The sequence below is a fragment of the Lytechinus pictus genome, chromosome 8 (assembly GCF_037042905.1).
Source record: "Lytechinus pictus isolate F3 Inbred chromosome 8, Lp3.0, whole genome shotgun sequence".
In the NCBI taxonomy this organism is placed as follows: domain Eukaryota; kingdom Metazoa; phylum Echinodermata; class Echinoidea; order Temnopleuroida; family Toxopneustidae; genus Lytechinus; species Lytechinus pictus.
In genome coordinates, this window is record NC_087252.1 from 24365685 (window position 1) to 24383739 (window position 18055).

An 18055-nucleotide genomic window follows, 5' to 3' on the forward strand; every position below is an offset into this window, starting at 1 on the left:
AGGAAAAAAAAAATCCCATTACCTCCAAAAGATGCATTTAAAGTGCTAAAATTTTTAATGGTGGTGTTGAAGTTAAAAAAAAAAATGAAAGAATGCCAATGGATGACACTTCTTAATGAGTAAGACTGGGTTAATGTTCGATGAACCGGGGCAAGGTTTGAAGATTTTCAGGTCTTTTAAATCTATTCCCTTGCTCTTGCTCAAGGCCCTGCGTGCCCTGTAGGGAAATAAGATCTTTCGCCGTGAGCTGAACACGCTTGGCATCAATATCAGCAGACGAACGAAAATCGAGACGGAGCACTTGCCGCCGGAGGAGGTTCGTCCGTCCGTTTCCTTCAAACACAATTCCCCCTTCTTTTTTCCCCCGGGTGTGTAGGCAGTGTTGTGAATCTCGAAACCATCCTGCATTTGCATTTAGGGGAGTTCAAACTCGGGTGAGATGATAATTTAGCTTCTGTTGGTTTTTTCCTTGATGACAGAGAGAAAGATAGAGACGGGGAGAAAGGGGTCTAGCAGCAGGGATGGCGTATGATCGTCTTGGATGTGACTTGCATTTTTGATTGAGAAAAAAAAATGGAATGAGAGATGGAGAGAGAGGAAGAGAAAGAGAGAGAGAATGAGTAAGAAACTGGAAAGAAGGAATGAGAGATAGAGACAGACAGAAAGGGAGAGAGAGAGAGACAAGGGGAATTGAAATAGTAAGAACTTAATAAAAAGGGGAGAGCTAAAGAAAATGATGAGGAAGACGAATGGGAATGGAGGGCAAATAATGTATTAACAGGAGGAGGTGAGGTTTGTAGGCATAGGCCCGTTTTCTGAAGTCGGGTTTAAGTTAGACTTAGGTTTAAAGTTGTGGTTTAAGTATGGACAGCCAATTGTTACATAAATCAGTAACAATAGAGATATCATATTTCAGCTCATTTGGCTCTCAAATCATTCATAATTGTCTACGAAGTATGAAAAATTATTGTCTTCACCATCGATGAATCAGGAAAGAGCACAGTAAACAGAAGAAACATACAACTTAATAAAAAAATGATACTTTTGGCTTCCCATACTTAACCCACAACTTTAAACCCGAGTTTAAGTTAAACCCGACTTCAGAATACGGGCCATAGGGGTTAAGAAAAAGTGAATGGGTGTTGAGAAAAGGACTTGGCTTATGTATATTTTGAGAAATGTGTGTGACATATTGAGTGAGAGAGAGAAAAGAAAGAAAGAAAGACAAACGGAGGATAGAAGAGAAGTGAGACACATGTGAATGAAAGTTGACAAATGAGATGGGTAGGATGGAAAGAAGAAAAAAGAAAAGGTGATGAAGCAGGTTCGGGAATATTATCCATTTTCAATTTCAATTTGACTTTGAAATACAGATTACGATACAAACAGATAGTGAAAGACTTTTTTTGCTCAAAAGAAGAAGAGATTATCCTATTTCGCCTGAGCAGTAAAAACAAAAATTAGTGACGAAGATTGTGAGGAAAGGGAAATATACACAAAAATTTGAACAGTGATTAGAAGAGGAGGAAGCGGTTTGGATGCTTGCAAATACAAGGAATTGGAACAAGTATTCGGTCATGTTCTCGCAGACGTCATTAATGTACTTTCCGTTTTCTTTTGCTCGATTTAACCGTAGAACCTGTATGAGACCCCCTCTCCTCGCTGATTGCCGGGCATGTTTTTGACATTATGCAATATTGCAGTTGAATTGTGGATGGTGAAACGCACTGAACTTAATGCGAACTTCAGAAGCATATACATTCTCTCACTTTGGGGAGGGCTTAGGTTGTGTTTTTTTACGCGAGACAACTGCTTTTACTTCTTGACCAGATCCTTCTACGATTAATGAAATCAGTCTGCTTTATCTCTGTTCGTTTCAAGTTGATTAATTTTTTTTTGTAAAGTCATTTTAGAGTTTAGTTTAGTGTTACGGGCAGTGGTTGGGCTCTGGAGTAGGAATTAAGTGCTAAGGCTGAAAGATGGGAAAGATAGGCTTGTCATTTAATACAAATTCGATGCGCTCATTTGGTCAGTGTCCTCGCACTTATAGCTGTTCAGTCTTAAAGGAGAATGAAACTCTTGGAGCAAGAAAGCTTTTGTGAAAGCAGAAAAATCAAAGAATAAGATCAACAAAAGTTTGAGTAAAATAGGACTAGCAATAGAAGAGTTATGAGCATTTGAATGTCAAGATCACTAATGCTATGGAGATCCTCCTTTTGGCAATGCGACCAAGATCTATGATGTCACAGATCTCCCCTTTTGGACACTCTCCCCTTTTGGACACTGAAAATATACCCCAAAACATCTCTTTTTGCTCATTCTAATCATATGACAAAATGATTCATCAATGATATAATGTTGTGAAACCTCTGTACTTGTCCTCTCATAAAGAGAACACCTCACCTTGTGATAGACTATAAAAGTTAGAATATAAGTGAAATAAGTACTAAAGTAACGAGGGAGTTGTACGTGTGTGACATCACAGATCTTGGTCGCATTGCCAATGGGAGGATCTACATGGCATTAGTGATCTCAATATTCAAATGCTCATAACTTTCTCATTATTCATTCAATCTTCCTCAAATTTTCAACAATATGTTTCTTTGATTTTTCTCTTTGATATGGATTCAGCTGGTTTCATGGGTTTCATTCTCCTTTAAAGTTACCGAATTTGACACTTTTGCGAAGAAACAGTGTAGAAATTATCGTAAAGGAAAACAATGTGTGCATGGAAATGAGTTAAGAAACTATTATTTGAATAACATAGTAAAAAGAAATTATAAAAGCAGGTTTATTGAAACATTGAAGTAATTATATAAAGCAGGATTACATGTATAAAAGAAGGTTTGTAGAAACATAAAAGAGGGTTTAAAGAAGCAGATGGTTTATATAGAAACATATAAAAGAAGGTTTATAGAAACATGCATTTATGATCACTTAAAGAAAGTTGTAAATAAGCTCCTAGATAAAGGAATAAAAAAATCAAAAGAAGTATAGCTTACAAAGAACATCCCAAAGAAAAAAAATACAGAAAAGATGCACATGAAATAAATCAAAATGATACACTTTTAATATACTTTAGGATAGATGCTCACCAAAACATATTTGGCTATACATGGAGTTGAGTCATCCATTCATAATTGAAAGAAACTTTATCAAATATTCATCATCTATTTTCATCTATTTCTTATTCATCTTGATCATGATATAGAGGGCAAGTTTCATAGGAAAGTTTGGAGTGAATTTCTACCCCCCCCGATATCTCAGTCTTTCTTCACTTTGCTTTGGTTATACTTATTTATTGTTAATATTTCTTTCTATATTACTTCTTTATTGTCTTTGCGACTTTTTTTCTTTCTCTTTGTCTATCTTTATTTTTCTCCTTTATTTTTCTCTTTCTTTTCTTCCTCAATAGATTATCTTAATATTTTCCTTCACATTTGAGTTTTTCTCTCCCTCATATTTCACATGTCTTTTTCATACTTCAATAAATTTCATCTAGTTGCCCACCTGTTCTCTTCTCTCCTGTTTTTGTCCTCTCTCTGTCTGTCGGTTGTTCATCTGCTTTGCCCCCTTTCCAAAGTTGCCCTTTCACGTTTCTTCTCCAATCAAGAGTTCAAAACATTGTGTAATAACACAGAAATAGATCATGAACACCTTTTGCCTTGCATTGGCCAATTTTAATCAGACACGATTTGCGTTATTACTCTTCAATGAGAGTAATGCGAAGGGTTCTCTGGCCTAAAAATAGAGCGACACTTCACCCAATAAACTTGGTTTAACACATGTTCAGTGTACGACAAATAATGCTCTCGATATATCGTGATGAGACAGAATAATTGGCTTGACTATGTAGCTCATATTCTACGTGTAATAGCTCAGGAGAAGCGAGGGGTATACATATATACTCATCAACCAATTACAGTAATGGCTCAAAAATAAAAGCAAATATTTCCCCCTTTCGTTCTCTCCTCGAAATTGCTCATATGACGATGACGTCGAGAGTATCCCAGCCATGGGTTTGTGAGAGAGGTGCGTTGTCGGGATGACATTGCAAACGATGTGATGTTAAGCCTTGCTCCCAGGCTCTCGGATGTATTATATATTTTCCCCGTCAGGTGATTTGGATGATTAAAAATCATAATTTCCATGAACATGTATAATTATTCAGAATGCACTGTATGTTCAGACGATGCTCTTGCAGGGCATAAAAAATGCATTGATTATGAAAAAGATGGTTAAGTTAAATCAGACTATCCACAGCCAATCTGGATATATTTTTAATCCTTTGAATTTAGAGTGTATAGTTTTCTCCTTATAATTTCTCTCTTTTTATATTTTCCCCTTTGTATTCTATTTTATATTTTGCAACTACTAGTTACAGTGTGCACTGTAAAAACTGCGGTGTTAAAACTGACACCAGTTGGTGTTAATAGAGGACCACACCCCGAGGTGTTAAAATTACACCCTAGAGATTGAACATAACACCAAAGAGTGTAAATGTAACAACCAAAGGTGTTGTAATAACACCTATAGGTGCAAAACTAACACCACCAATTTAACACGGGTGTAAAATAACTGGTGTGGTCCTCTATGTACACTGGTTAACACCACAGTTTTTGCTGTGTGTGTTTGTGAATCTCTTGCCTCAGTCACACTTAACGAAACCGACCCCAAACCGACCAACGGTATGTCATTGGTAATAACCTAAATAGCTTTGGTCTGTTTGGTGTCTGTTTCAATGGTGTGACTGCAGCAGCATAACTATCTTTTAAAAAGTTGATTCATTTCTTTGTTCTCAACAAGCCCAACCTGACTCATCTCTGTATAATTGATGCAAGTATGAAAGGAAGGGTGTGTTCAGGGCAATGATATAAAACGCTTTTTATCGGCTTGTGTGCTGTATCAAAGGCTGCCGAAATTAATGAAAAAAAATTGTTTGATGGCTCATAAGACATTCATTTATTCATTTTTAAAACTTTTTATTTATTTATTCATTTGTTTGGTTCTTCATTCATTCATTCATTCATTCATTCTTTCACCTGTCCGTCCGTCCGTCCATCCATCCATTTGTTTCTGCATGTTTCGACAGTTTACATCTTATGATCATGAACATTACAGCATATGATAAACATTTATAAAAATATTCAATTATTTCACAATTGCATATGTCAATTGCATAGAAGCATAGAGAATTTTGAGAAAAAAATACTTTATTTTTATTGATCCAATACTTAAGTGAACATAATATTTTGCAACAAATATCTTTCAAATGCATGATTCTAGACCAAAAATTATTCGCTTGAACACATCGTAGATGTTGGGTTGGTCTGAGCCTTGTATGTGATAGAGATGGAATCGGTAATGAGGAAATACTAATAACAGACTATGAATCATAAAACCAGCGGAGATCTTTATTGCCATTTGGCCTTTTAAAAAAAAAATCAATTTGGGGTACCCGGTAGTGATCTTTTTAAAACAGCAAAAATGCTGTTTAAAATTTCATACTTTATGCTTGGGTATGTCATCTGAAATGTATCGTGAGAAGTGGGAAAATTTGGAGTGGATAAGACAATGCTAGATTAGTCTTTTGAGTGATGAGAATGATGCATGGCATAATAAAAAAAAGAGCTATGTGGTAGTTAATGTTAGCTTTTGAAATACATCCTTAACATTTTAAATTCAGCATTTTCTCTTTTGACTATTTATTTATTTATCTATTTATCTATTTATCTATTTATTTATTTATTTATTCATGCATGAATAGGTATTGGATAGATGTAAAGAGAAAAATATTATTTAGAGGTGTTCTACTGGGATTCCTTCACGAAAAATAATGATGAATTTATAGGTATTCTAGATAAACATGAAGGTGTATATCGTAAGGAAATATGTATCAGTATTAGATGTATTAAATTATAATTCCTCCCATTTGTTTTGCTTCCTTCTTTGGCCTCCTCTTAACATGGGTAATGACAAAATCCTTTGTTGTCATCTTTCAGCTTTTCCCAAAATGGCACAAACTAAGATTTAGGGAAACCAAATGTTGATCTATTTATTGTCTGAAAGGCTTTGCGGTTTTCAACAGCAAATCTTGTGGCTGGCTCGTGAAGAGCAAAGACTTGCTCCGACAAGAATACATGATGCTTCACCGGAACTCTTCAGATATTGCCATATATCCAAACTGGAAGAAGATACAGTGATTTATATGGTTCAAAGGATTATATTCTGTAATGTCATCTGTTTTGCGGCGTGCCATTTGTATTTGATGTCCAGCAGAAAAGAGCACATAGTAAAATTCAAATTTTCATATTTGAGATTAGAGGATATCAACCATGGTATCCTTAGAGATTAATTGTAATATTGAAAAAGGATGAAAAAAGTCTTGGATTCTATTCCAAGTAAACATGAAAATCGTCACTGGACATTGCAGTTTGATCCCTCTTAAGCCAATATTCATCAAGTATCCTTAACGTGTGTTCATTCTTTACTTTCGTTTCAGACTCGCGACCCCAGATTGACCCGTCTAAGTTTGACATGGACGAGGCTGAGGCTGCCAACATGCTGATATCGCTGGGCAACTCGCGATCGGGAACGCCGTCTTTCACACCGATTCAGCATCACTCGGCTCCCCACTCTCCCCGTACCGCTTCCAAGACGCCGTCTCCTGCCCACTTCGGCCACCGCAGCCAGACTACTTTCATGCCCATCTCACAGGTATAAATCATCATTATTGTAGGCGTACAACAGACTATGCTGCAACAAAAACATCTTTTCTGTCTGATGTTTGTTTTGTTTAAATTAGTCTTAAATAGTTGAAATAGTAAGGAATGTCTTGATAATTCATTTCAGAGGTCAACAAATCCTACCATTGAAATAACTTTACAGATTAATATTCAGACACTTATGACACATTGTGTTGGTAGAGTTGTTGAACCTGGATCGATCGGTCAATCAATCAATCGATCGATCGATTGATCGATCGGGTCAGTCAGTCAGTCAGTCAGTCAGTCAGAGTTGGTTAAAGCCATGCTTGGCCATCAACTTTGACCAAGCTACTCTGTCCATTCTCTTTATCCTTTTTACAAATATTTTAAACATGTCTTGATCAGTCATTTCAATTAAAGTAAAACACATAAGGTGCATGATTTGGTGATAATGCATTACTTTACATGACGGTATGATTCAGGAAGACTGGATAAATTCAAGAATTCCTTGTCAGCGATCCCATTGAGAGTTAGTAAAAGCCATCCTTGGCCATCTACTTTGGCCAAGCTCTAGCCTGTCCATTCTCTCCAAATGTAATCATACACCTCTGCTGCCACCTGAAAAGAGAAATTAGGTTCTGGGTGGGTCCGTTGTCATTATTCCTCTTAAAGGATGGAAATCTGGGGCCTGTTTCATAAAGAACTCGGTTACTTTGCACTTTTGGTAACTACCATTGTAACAGCATAGCGGCCAGTCACAATAAAGCTTTTTATGGGACTCACAATAATGGCAAAGTTACCATAGTTGTAACACTTTTTGAAACGGGGCTCCCTGACCCCATCTTACAAAGACTTGTAAGTGATCTAAACTTGTGTTGTTAGGAGATATGATCAACCGCAAATTGAGTTTGATTTGAATTGAATCTATCGCAAAGTTTTATAAAACACGGCTGCTTGTGGTATCCGTGGAGGTGCATATCAGTGCTTGCATGATGATAATAATTATGCTTGCTGATATAGTGCTTAAGTCACTTTTTCAGAAGTCTCTAAGCGCTCTACATGTACAGTTACGCAGCATAATTACAGTGTCTTTAGCAGAACGGCTGTTACACGCTCCATTCACCTCACCTGGGTTGAGTGCAGCACAATGTGGGTAAATTTCTTGCAGAAGGAAAACACGCCCTGGCTTGGAATCGAACCCACGTCATTAGGATTGAAAGATGAGAGTCATTACCATCAGACCGTGATGCCCCCGCATAGATTTGATTGGTTCAGAGAACACATACGTCAGTGAAAATCACTGGACTATTTTATTTGCTTTGTGAAAAACTCCCCTGGCGGGTGCATCATCCGATCCCTCCCGCTACTCGGGTCTAATGAGGACACCTCCCATATGTAGTCCGCTTTGTATGCCGGTCATGTGCCTGGATCGGCGAAATGAATATGCCCGTTTCACCCAAAGCGGCATGTACCAGACAGCTATAACTAAAGTAATTGGTTATTTGCAAGACTGTCCTGTCCAACCTCGCCTCAAAATATACATCCCCGAGACCTCATCTCCAACAACATCAGTATTCCTTGCTGCCCCCATTTAAATCCTCTCTCCTCTTTTTTTTTTTTTTTGGTAAATATTTCCTAGTAGTCTTGTTTGAGTTTCCTAATGTTCCACCGGAGGCATCGTGTTATGTACTTAAGAAGGGTATCCAGTATTTATAGGGATAGTTGAGAGGCGATTGTTTATATGCTTTGATGAATGTGTTTGTTGATTATGCTTCACGTTTTGTCATGAAAACGCTCCATGGTTCATCAATCATGCCATTGAGGGTGGGGACGAGAATGGCAATGGGGGTGCAAAGATTTCCGGTAGGGACAATACAAAACAATACCTGTAAAGTTTGCGAATGTTAGATGTGCAAAATCGATATTCATGGTGGGATGTCTCTGATGAATGTTTAACACTATGAAGCTAATCTAATGAAATGATCAATTAGGAATTGATATTGCAAAATGATGAAGGAAAGAATTGCGTACTGTTTTGGAAGTGCATGTTGATTTTTTAAAATCATCAGGTGTCCCGCCATTACCATGGCCAAATTGATGAATTGGGAAAGACATTTATTTGTCTGTCTTTTCTTGAATGTTTATGAAACAGCAGAATGTTACTTTTATACAATTTTGTTATCCTGAAAACTTGAAAAAGCTTTTCAAACTTTAAAAAGTATGTTTCAAACTTTTCTTTTTCTGCTGCAGTGTTTAAAAAAAAATCCCACCTTTTGGTCTCATTTCACTCCATTACAGTTATTTGTTTGAACAAATTGAAACTGCAAATATATTGATATTATTAGTTATGTTTGTTTTTATTGTACACATTTCAAGATTACCCGAAGACTAAAGTATGAAAATTATTTACATATCATGCTCAGAATTTAGATGTTTTTACAGAGTTGAATTGAAACCGAAATTTTTTATTAATAAATCTTTAATCAGACATCAAATGCAATTTTATATTAGTTTTAATATGTACACTGTACCCCAAGTTTGGTAATTACAATGAGACAGGATTTCAATATTGAATGTCATGTGTTTTTATATCAGACGAAGCAACAAACAATATAAATATGATGCCAAGATTAATGCATTTTTGAAACATACTGATATATTCTCAAACAAAAATATTTTTTGAATAATGAAATCATTTTTCTTGCACTTTGGTTTGAATTTATAGAACTGGGGAGCATTCCATGAAACAAAAAGTCAGTGATTAACACTGACTACTGTTATAAGCTACTGAAATCCTTGTATCTGATTGGCTCAGAGTAAATTGGTTAGTGAAAATGACACCCTCACCTCACCCTCATGACACCCTCACCTCATCTTCATATTGATCATTGATGAGATGAAATTTGTTTTATTTGAAAAATGATGCAACTATTACACAGATTGGTTAGTGTGGCTTGTAGATGAGCATATCTGATAACGCATTCTTCAGAGATGCCATATTTCAGATTTTGCCTGATTCAAGGCCTTGACAAGTTTCCATTCCAGGCTTTTTCCGGCTTTGTATTATGTACCATGTATGAACCATGTATGAACCATGCCAATGAATATACCGTTTACCATAAGAAAGGATCACCAGTCGTTCTTAAAGTCACTCTTAAATTACGAACAGCTTTAAGAAACACCCACCAGGTCCAGTGAGAAAACTAACTGGTGTTCCTGATTCTTACATTTGAAACTTTTGAATTTGATTCGTTTTCAGATGCAACACGGCTCTCACTCTGGCACTCCAAGCCGATGGGGAAGCAGTACACCAATCTCTGGAAGATCGTCTGAGGTCACATCCCCTAGACTCCAGCCTGGTCACAGCTCTGGCTCTACACCGACAGTGCAGACAGGACTCAATTTTGCCACTCCGGTCAGCCCTCACAAGCTCCAGATTCGCATGGAGCATGCCAAAAGGGAGTATTCCAGGAGAACAGATAGCCAGGACTCTGGAGTGGAACTAAGCGGAAGTACTCCCAAATCGCCTGTCTCGGCCCAGCTCTCTGGGTCGTCGTCAGGCACGCCTAGCCAGCTGTCGGGACAGCATATCCTATCGCCGGTCAACGTCACGAAGCAGCAGCCAAGAGCAGTATCGACACAGGCTCAGCAGCAACAGCAGCAACAGCCACATCAGCAGCATCCTCAAGGAGAGAAAAGCCACTTTGAGTTCCCCCCACCACCGTCTGAGAACAAACTCCGAGCTGCTCTCTTGGCTCCACCGAATCAGACAATGTCTGGCAGTATCCACGTCCAGGAAACCCAGACAAGTCCCAGTAATGATAAGACCAGTAAAGGAACACAGTCAAAGGAAGGACATTCTGGAGATGATGTCTTTGTCCAAGAAACTAGGAGGCAGAAGAGCGGTGACCAGGGGCGAGAGGTTCCTCAAGGTGGGCGCGTCGTACCCCAAGGCGAGCAGCAGGTTGGCCAAGCCCCCATGACACCATCAGCTTTAGTACCGCTGGTGACAAAGGGCGCAAAGGACAGTAGCAAAGGAGATAAGAAGGATGGAAGTGGTAAGTATGATCACGTGTGTGGAACTGTGGTCTGATTAAAGCGCCCTCTCACACAAGAGGTCCAGAGCTTGCACCTTACGAAAAGGCGTTTCATTCACATGTGCTCCTCCTGACTGAAATGTGTGAAATGGGCACCTGATCTCTGTAACACAAAGGTTTGCGATGAATCCTAGTTCATCTACAACCAGATAGTCTACAAACCATCTGGTGCAATTGCCACTTAACCCATCTACCATATTGTCTAGTTTACAGTCAGGCAATACCAGTTTCGTTTGATATTCACTTGGTCTCTTACCAAGTCTACAAGGTTATTAAAATGAACTGTTTCTGAACCAAATTTTAATTTGACAAAGTAAAGGAAATAAATGGATGAGATGGAAATTAGACTAAATAAGAATTAGACTAAATTAGAATTAGGCTATGAGTGGGTATTAGACCAAGTGTAGTGTACATCTAGACCAAACAGGAATTGCACCAAAGTGATAGAAGACAAAATTGGTATTAGCCCATTTGGCATTAGACTATCTGAGATCTAGACCAACTGGTTGTAGACCAAGTGAATTATATCAAAACCATTAAAGCAGACCTGCCAACCTTCTACAGCAAAAAAAAAGTATTCTTAGGAGGAAAAAAAGTATTTTTGACAAAAAGAGTATTTTCAAAAATTTGTCTCAATGAAACAATCGCCAGCCTGTTGTAGTGAGATCAGTGAAAACACATGTATGTGAAATGACTCTACTTGAAAACTTGATAATTCACCCTTTTAAACATGTGCTCGTAGGCAAGAATTTACTTGTTCCTTTCATGCAACAAGTTACTGGCCTGACAGTGATTTTTACCAGTCTAGGACTGCAGGACCGGCGCTAGTGTCACGTGCTGTGTATAATTCATACTCCATGATCTGAAATTTTAAAACAAAGTAACAAATCATACAAAAAAAGTATTGGTGTATTCATATCAATAAAGAGGAACAAATACTCTAAAAAGGGAACGGTTGGCATGTCTGTTAAAGGTATGTCGGGAGCTGACTCAAAAGACTGATTTGAATGCAATCTTCATTTTTTTCTGTAGCCCAAGTTGTAGTCCCACCTGGCCATGTACCCGTCTTTTACTGGCATTCTCTGGTCCCGATCTTCAACATCAGTCATCCTTCGGCTTCTTCCTCTCCGACACCCAGCGAAGCCCAGGCTATACCTGGCAGTCAACAGGGAGCAGCCAATCAGATGCAAGGTGAGTTGATGATGTCATCAATGGGGGTGGAGCTTCGGGGCTACGTCCCTTTAAACTTTATCACTGATGGTTACATAGCCATCATGCTTACTACTGTGGCAGCCTTGCTTATAATGGTCAGTCAGTTCATATGTCCATATACATGGCTAAGTTTGCAATCTATTCCATCTGAATGCAAACTACACTGTAGGTCCAGGTGCCCATTTAGGGAGGGAGATGCAATCAAATCCACCTCAAGAATTTGAATGCATGCTGATTTTCTAGCAATCAGAAGCGCAGATTTGAGACTTTCATGTTGATTTTGCTTATACACAAACTATCTGATAATTCTGCAATGGCCCATAGACAGTACATGTTTCATATAATGGACAATGATATGACAACTTAGGAGCTCTGGAAGTATTTTGTCGGAATAAAATGCAATGATCTTTTTCTCATTTTCTTTTATGTATTTTATTTTTTGATGCATTTTAAATTTGATTCAGTCAAGAATTTTAAACTCAAGAATTTGATTGCATGCTGACTTTCAAACAATCATAAGTGCATATTTGAGACTTTCATGTTGATTTTGCTCGATCACAAACTACATGCATTGGCCCGAGGATTATTCTTGTTTCACATAATGGACAATATTGTGATAATTTGCTCTAGATATCGTATATTTTGTTGTGGGAATATAACACAAGGATTTTTTTCTTTCAACAGTTTTATTCATTGTAAAGTATATAGAGTCTGCTTAGAAAGGAGTTATGACTATAGCTTGTTATACATGTCTCATGCTTCCCATTTGTCCTCTGATATCTCCACTTTTTCTTTCTTTCTTTCTTTCTTTCTTTCTTTCTTTCTTTCTTTCTTTCTTTCTTTCTTTCTTTCTTTCTTTCTTTCTTTCTTTCTTTCTTTCTTTCTTTCTTTCTTTCTTTCTTTCCATCTCTCTCTGTCTCTCCTATTTTATTCTACATCTCCCATCTCCCTTTCTGTCTTTCACTTCTCTACCCTTCTCTTTCTCTTCCCCTTCTCTCGACCCCTCTCTCTTCTTTCTCATTCATTATACCCCCTCTCTCCATCTCTCATCCCCTCTCAACCTTTCACCTCTCCTCTCTTTTTCTCATTCTCCGTGTATCTCCCTCCATCTCTCAACACCTCTCAACCTTTCACTTTCCTCTCTTTCATTTTCTTCATCTCTCTTCATCTCTCTCCATCTCTCTTTTCATCTCTCTCCATCTCTCGTCATCTCTTTCCATCTCTCTCCATCTCTCACCTCCTTCCTTCCTTCCTTCCTCTCCCTCCCCTCTCCTCTCTCAGGTGATACGATAAAGTTGTCTGGAGTGAGAACGGTGCAAGGAACGACTATCCTGGGAAAACACGATGGACTCCTGCCAAAAAGGGAGGAAGGGTAAGACGTCACTCACACTCTACCTGTCTCTCTTAACCTGTCAGTGACCCTGGGGAGCCTTTCATGAACAGTTTTGCAGTGATATTCACTGACCAATTTGCTCTTGGCCAATCGGGTTCAAGGATTTTGGTAGCTTTTAACATTTGTTGATGACAAAACTAACAAAACTATTCATGAAATGCTCCTCAGTCTTGATGAAGAAGCCATTTTTGTGTTATGATTATTCTATGGAGTTATGATTCTTTCTGTTCTAGAATATATCAATTACTCTCTATCTTTCTTCTTGCTTAATTGATATTGTGGTTGGTATTCATTGATTATTCTTGGGATGGGTATTATTATGAGCATCAGCGTATCAACATCACCTTTATAATCATAATCTATAATCATTATTATACAACTCCCAAGAATGTTCTGTATTTCTGATTGGTCCAAATCGGATCACATGATAGTCAGCAAATTGCAATATTGCATCCAAAATGCACTATCCTGTACTCTGACGTCATACCAAATGTACTATCCTGCACTCTGACGTCAGAGTGCAGGTTAGTGTGAGGTCTGGAATTATCTAGAATTTAGATCAAATATAGCATTCGGGGCAACTCAGTAACATGGGTGGGGGGGGGGGTGTATAAAACAAACAATGCACGCATTCTTGTGCATAGAGGACCTAAATAACAAACTCTATGCTCGACTCGCCAAATGGATATACCGCAATCAGTCCTGCGGACCCCGATGCGGTATGTCCATTGGCTCTTCTCGCTTATCATTCATTATGTGGCCCTGCATGCACGAGCTTATGTGCATTATTTGTATACTACCATCACGATAACTACTGTCATCATCATCACCGTTACTACCACCATCATTGTCATGCTCATGATGATGATGATGATGACGACGGCGACAACGATCATCATAATTGTAACTGCAGTAAATACATTAATCATTCATCCTATCTGTCTCTGTTTTACCCTCAGACCCAGTGCGTTTACTTTCCCTCCCACTGCCGATAGCGTATCTCCCAGTAAGAGACGATCACAATCTCTCAGCTCATTACCCAAGGATGAGAAGGAACCAAGAAGTCCAAGAAAGGTCGGTCGAGCCCCTACTTTTCACAGCTTTTTCCTTCTCCCTAAAGGGCTTCAGAAATTTTGTGCTTAGAAAATTTGTTGCACCATCAACTTTGCTCATTTTCCTGAAGACGACAAGAACACACTTGTCAAAACATTGAGTTTGGGTGGTCCGTTTTAGGACCAACATTTGCCCAAGAAAGATACATGATGTTCCGTGAAACCTATACACTATTCTTCTTCGCCATAGAAACCTTCAGAAGTTACATCTATTAATTGAATTATTATCATAGAGCTGCTCTGCTTGATGATATGATTTTGTTTTTTTATTGTAATTCAGTTCAAGCCAAATGACACATTGTATTAAACTAAAGTAGCAATTTATGGAGCTGTTTTTCATTTTATGGGTGTATTCTGAACATTTTGTGGGCAAATCGCCCATTGCCGATTCATATTGTTTGCCTGTTGGCGTTTGTATAGTGGTTTCCCTTCCTCCTTTTTCTTCACAGAGTCGAGATAAAGACCATGTGAGGCGTCCCATGAATGCTTTCATGATCTTCAGCAAGCGACATCGAGCTCTGGTCCACCAGAGACATCCGAACCAAGACAATAGAACGGTCAGCAAGATCTTGGGAGAGTGGTGGTACGCGCTCAAACCAAAGGAGAAACAAAAATACCATGAATTAGCATTCCAGGTGAGTTAACAGCTCTTAGCTTTCGTTAGCATTTCTATTATAGAGTCATGGGTTCAAGTCCCAGCCTTAAGAAAGGTGGTTAAAACATGGCAATAGAATGGTCAGCAAGATTTTGGGAGATTGGTGGTACCCGCTCAAACCAAAGGAGAAACAAAAATACCATGAACTAGCATTCCAGGTGAGTTAACAACTGTTGGCTCTCATTGACATTTCAATCAGAGAGTCATGGGTTCAAGTCCCAGCTGCAGCATTATTTCCTTCAGAAAAGATATCATCTTTGTGGTGCACGCTACCCAGGTGTAGTAAATTGGAACCTGGCAGGAATATTAATTTCTTGAAATTCTAGTGCGCAGAGATGGTGGTTTGGCTGTAGCCATTGAGATACTGGAAATTAGTGTCTTTAGCATTCTGCAGGAAGGGAACAAGTTTTTTTATATCAAGTTTTTCATCATCGGGGAGCTTTTGGAACACAGGATGAAATCGTAATAGGACAGTTCAAGTACATGTATCAAACAAGATTGAATTGTAAATTCTGAATCCTGAATTCCTTTGGACTGAGCATGTACAGATTGATACTGTAAGCACAATCAAGAAGAAATGTTTATGTGTATTTGTAATATTATCTTCTATGAGTTATGAATGATTTTCATGAAGTGGGGTAAAATATGTATTTCTATTAACAGGTGAAGGAGGCTCACTTCAAGGCCCATCCTGACTGGAAGTGGTGCAGCCGGGAGCGCAAGAAGTCGGCGAGCGGGGGGTCGGGTTCCGGCGGGCATTCCACCAGCCCCATGGCTAGCCCAGGCCCCCTGACTAGCCCCGGTCCACTGACCAGCCCTGGTCCCGTCACCAGCCCTCTCCTCCTCTCCCCATCACATCACATGATGAGCCCACTGACCAGCCCGCTGCCACTGATTAGCCCCAGTCAGCTGACTAGCCCAGGATCTCTGCATCGGGCTAGCCCAAGTAGGATGCTGAGTCCTGGAAGGCTTCGGAGTCCAATCCATGGGGAGATCCATAAAGAGAAGAGAAGACTATTTGAGTCTGATAGTGCAGACTCTGGTCCTAGTCCTGCTTGGGAACCAGGTGAGTTATAGACAATTATTGACTATTTGAGTCTGATAGTGCGGACTCTGGTCCTAGTCCTGCTTGGGAACCAGGTGAGTTATAGGCAATTATTGACTATTTGAGTCTGATAGTGCGGACTCTGGTCTTAGTCCTGCTTTGGAACCAGGTGAGTTAGAGACAATTATTGACTATTTGAGTCTGATAGTGCGGACTCTGGTCCTAGTCCTGCTTGGGAACCAGGTGAGTTATAGACAATTTTGACTATTTGAGTCTGATAGTGCAGACTCTGGTCTTAGTCCTGCTTTGGAACCAGGTGAGTTATAGAAGGTGATTGACCATTCGAGTCTGAGATTGCAGTCCTGCTAGGGGACCTTGGGAGTTATACAACAATTGTTTATGCTGAGATAATTGAACTTAAGATAAACTCATATAATTATGATAGATGTGATAGACTGACAACAAGAAGTGAAAAGCTGTTGAGTCCTATTGTGTGGACTTTGATCTAAGTCCTGCCTGTGTACCTGGTGAGTGCTAAAAGATGAAGCATAATCTTGAACACACTGACAAACATTTGAGAGTACATTGGATGTGAGAAATGGGGAAATTCAAGAGCAAAGAATAGGATCTTTGTATTGTTGATTAATTAAAAAACTTTCCTTTCTTTTCCCTGTAGTAAAATCTGATTCAGAAAAGTCTATATCGCTTTGCCCCATCCCTGAGAAGGAGAAAGCGCCCCCTACCTTCAAACAGAGTCCAGTGCCCATGGACCGTTGCCAGTCGGCGGCCATGTTGCAGCTCCCACCTAAGAAGCGTTCGTTGAGTCTGAGTCATATGATCATGGGAAGTCCGACCAATCTTCACTCTCCAAGGCCGACGCCTCCCACACCCAAACAGGTATGAGAGTGTTAGCAGTCCTGATTTACTGGACTTGGTCCTTATCTATATAGAATAGAGTGACATATAGGCAGAACCATAATATTGGAGAAGCCAGGAAGTTCAAAGTAGAAAGTAGAGCTAAAGAAAAGAGGTCATCAAATTAAGATACATTGCAAAATAAACAATCCAATGCACTTATACATGTACATAATTATTCAAGGAAAGATGGATGAAACTTTTTAAATAGAATCTTAATAGAAATAGAGAGACTTACAGGCAGAACTACATTATTCTGTCGCTGTTGATGTAACTCCCGTAGGAACTCGGCAAAGAATTTGAAGAAAAAAAAGTATTGGGGAAGCCAGGAAGGTGATTATTACCATAATTCTCTTCTAATGATTTGTATAATTCCTTACAGACCACACCCAGTCCAGTCAGTACTCCGGGCCGTTCCTCCCCCCTGAAGCCCAAGGTGGGTGATGAGCCACCGTCGACCACCAAACCTCTCGCACCCCTGACCCCTCTCAAGCAGCCCCCCAGACCTCGGCTAGAATCGGAGGAGACGCTAAGCGATGACGAGAGGATGGTCATCGATGAGGAGGGCGATGACGATGTCATCGGTATGTTTTGATTTCTTAATTAAATTCATGCATTTTGTAATGACCTTTGAAAGTCTGGGCCCCGTAACACGAATTTAAGCGATTAATCGCTAATTTGAAAGAACAATTCTGATTCGTTCCCAGTCAGTCTACTGAACAAAGTGCGCGTGCAACAATGATCGTGATAAGCCATTTCATTTAGCGATTAATCGCTAACCTTTGTGTTACGGGGCCCTGGGGTTCCTCTTAATAAAAAAATTGGAAATGCTAATTGCATTCTTGTTAAGTACGTGCGCTTGTTAAAGAAAATAAAGATTAAAGAATAAAAATTAAAAGTATAAAGCCCGTGCAACCAA

General features: G+C 39.1%; 1 protein-coding gene across 1 annotated transcript in view; it reads left to right on the top strand.

The window, feature by feature from the left end:
* Window positions 1–18055, top strand: part of LOC135155116 (protein capicua homolog) — a 63848-nt gene that overhangs the window by 28626 nt on the left and 17167 nt on the right. Inside the window, exons 2-10 of the mRNA XM_064103819.1 lie at window positions 6503–6717; window positions 9967–10765; window positions 11837–11995; window positions 13298–13388; window positions 14369–14483; window positions 14971–15156; window positions 15840–16242; window positions 16898–17118; window positions 17519–17720. Of these exons, the coding sequence (XP_063959889.1) occupies window positions 6538–6717; window positions 9967–10765; window positions 11837–11995; window positions 13298–13388; window positions 14369–14483; window positions 14971–15156; window positions 15840–16242; window positions 16898–17118; window positions 17519–17720 (2356 nt within the window). The 5' untranslated portion in view covers window positions 6503–6537. The remainder of the gene's footprint in view (window positions 1–6502; window positions 6718–9966; window positions 10766–11836; window positions 11996–13297; window positions 13389–14368; window positions 14484–14970; window positions 15157–15839; window positions 16243–16897; window positions 17119–17518; window positions 17721–18055) is intronic.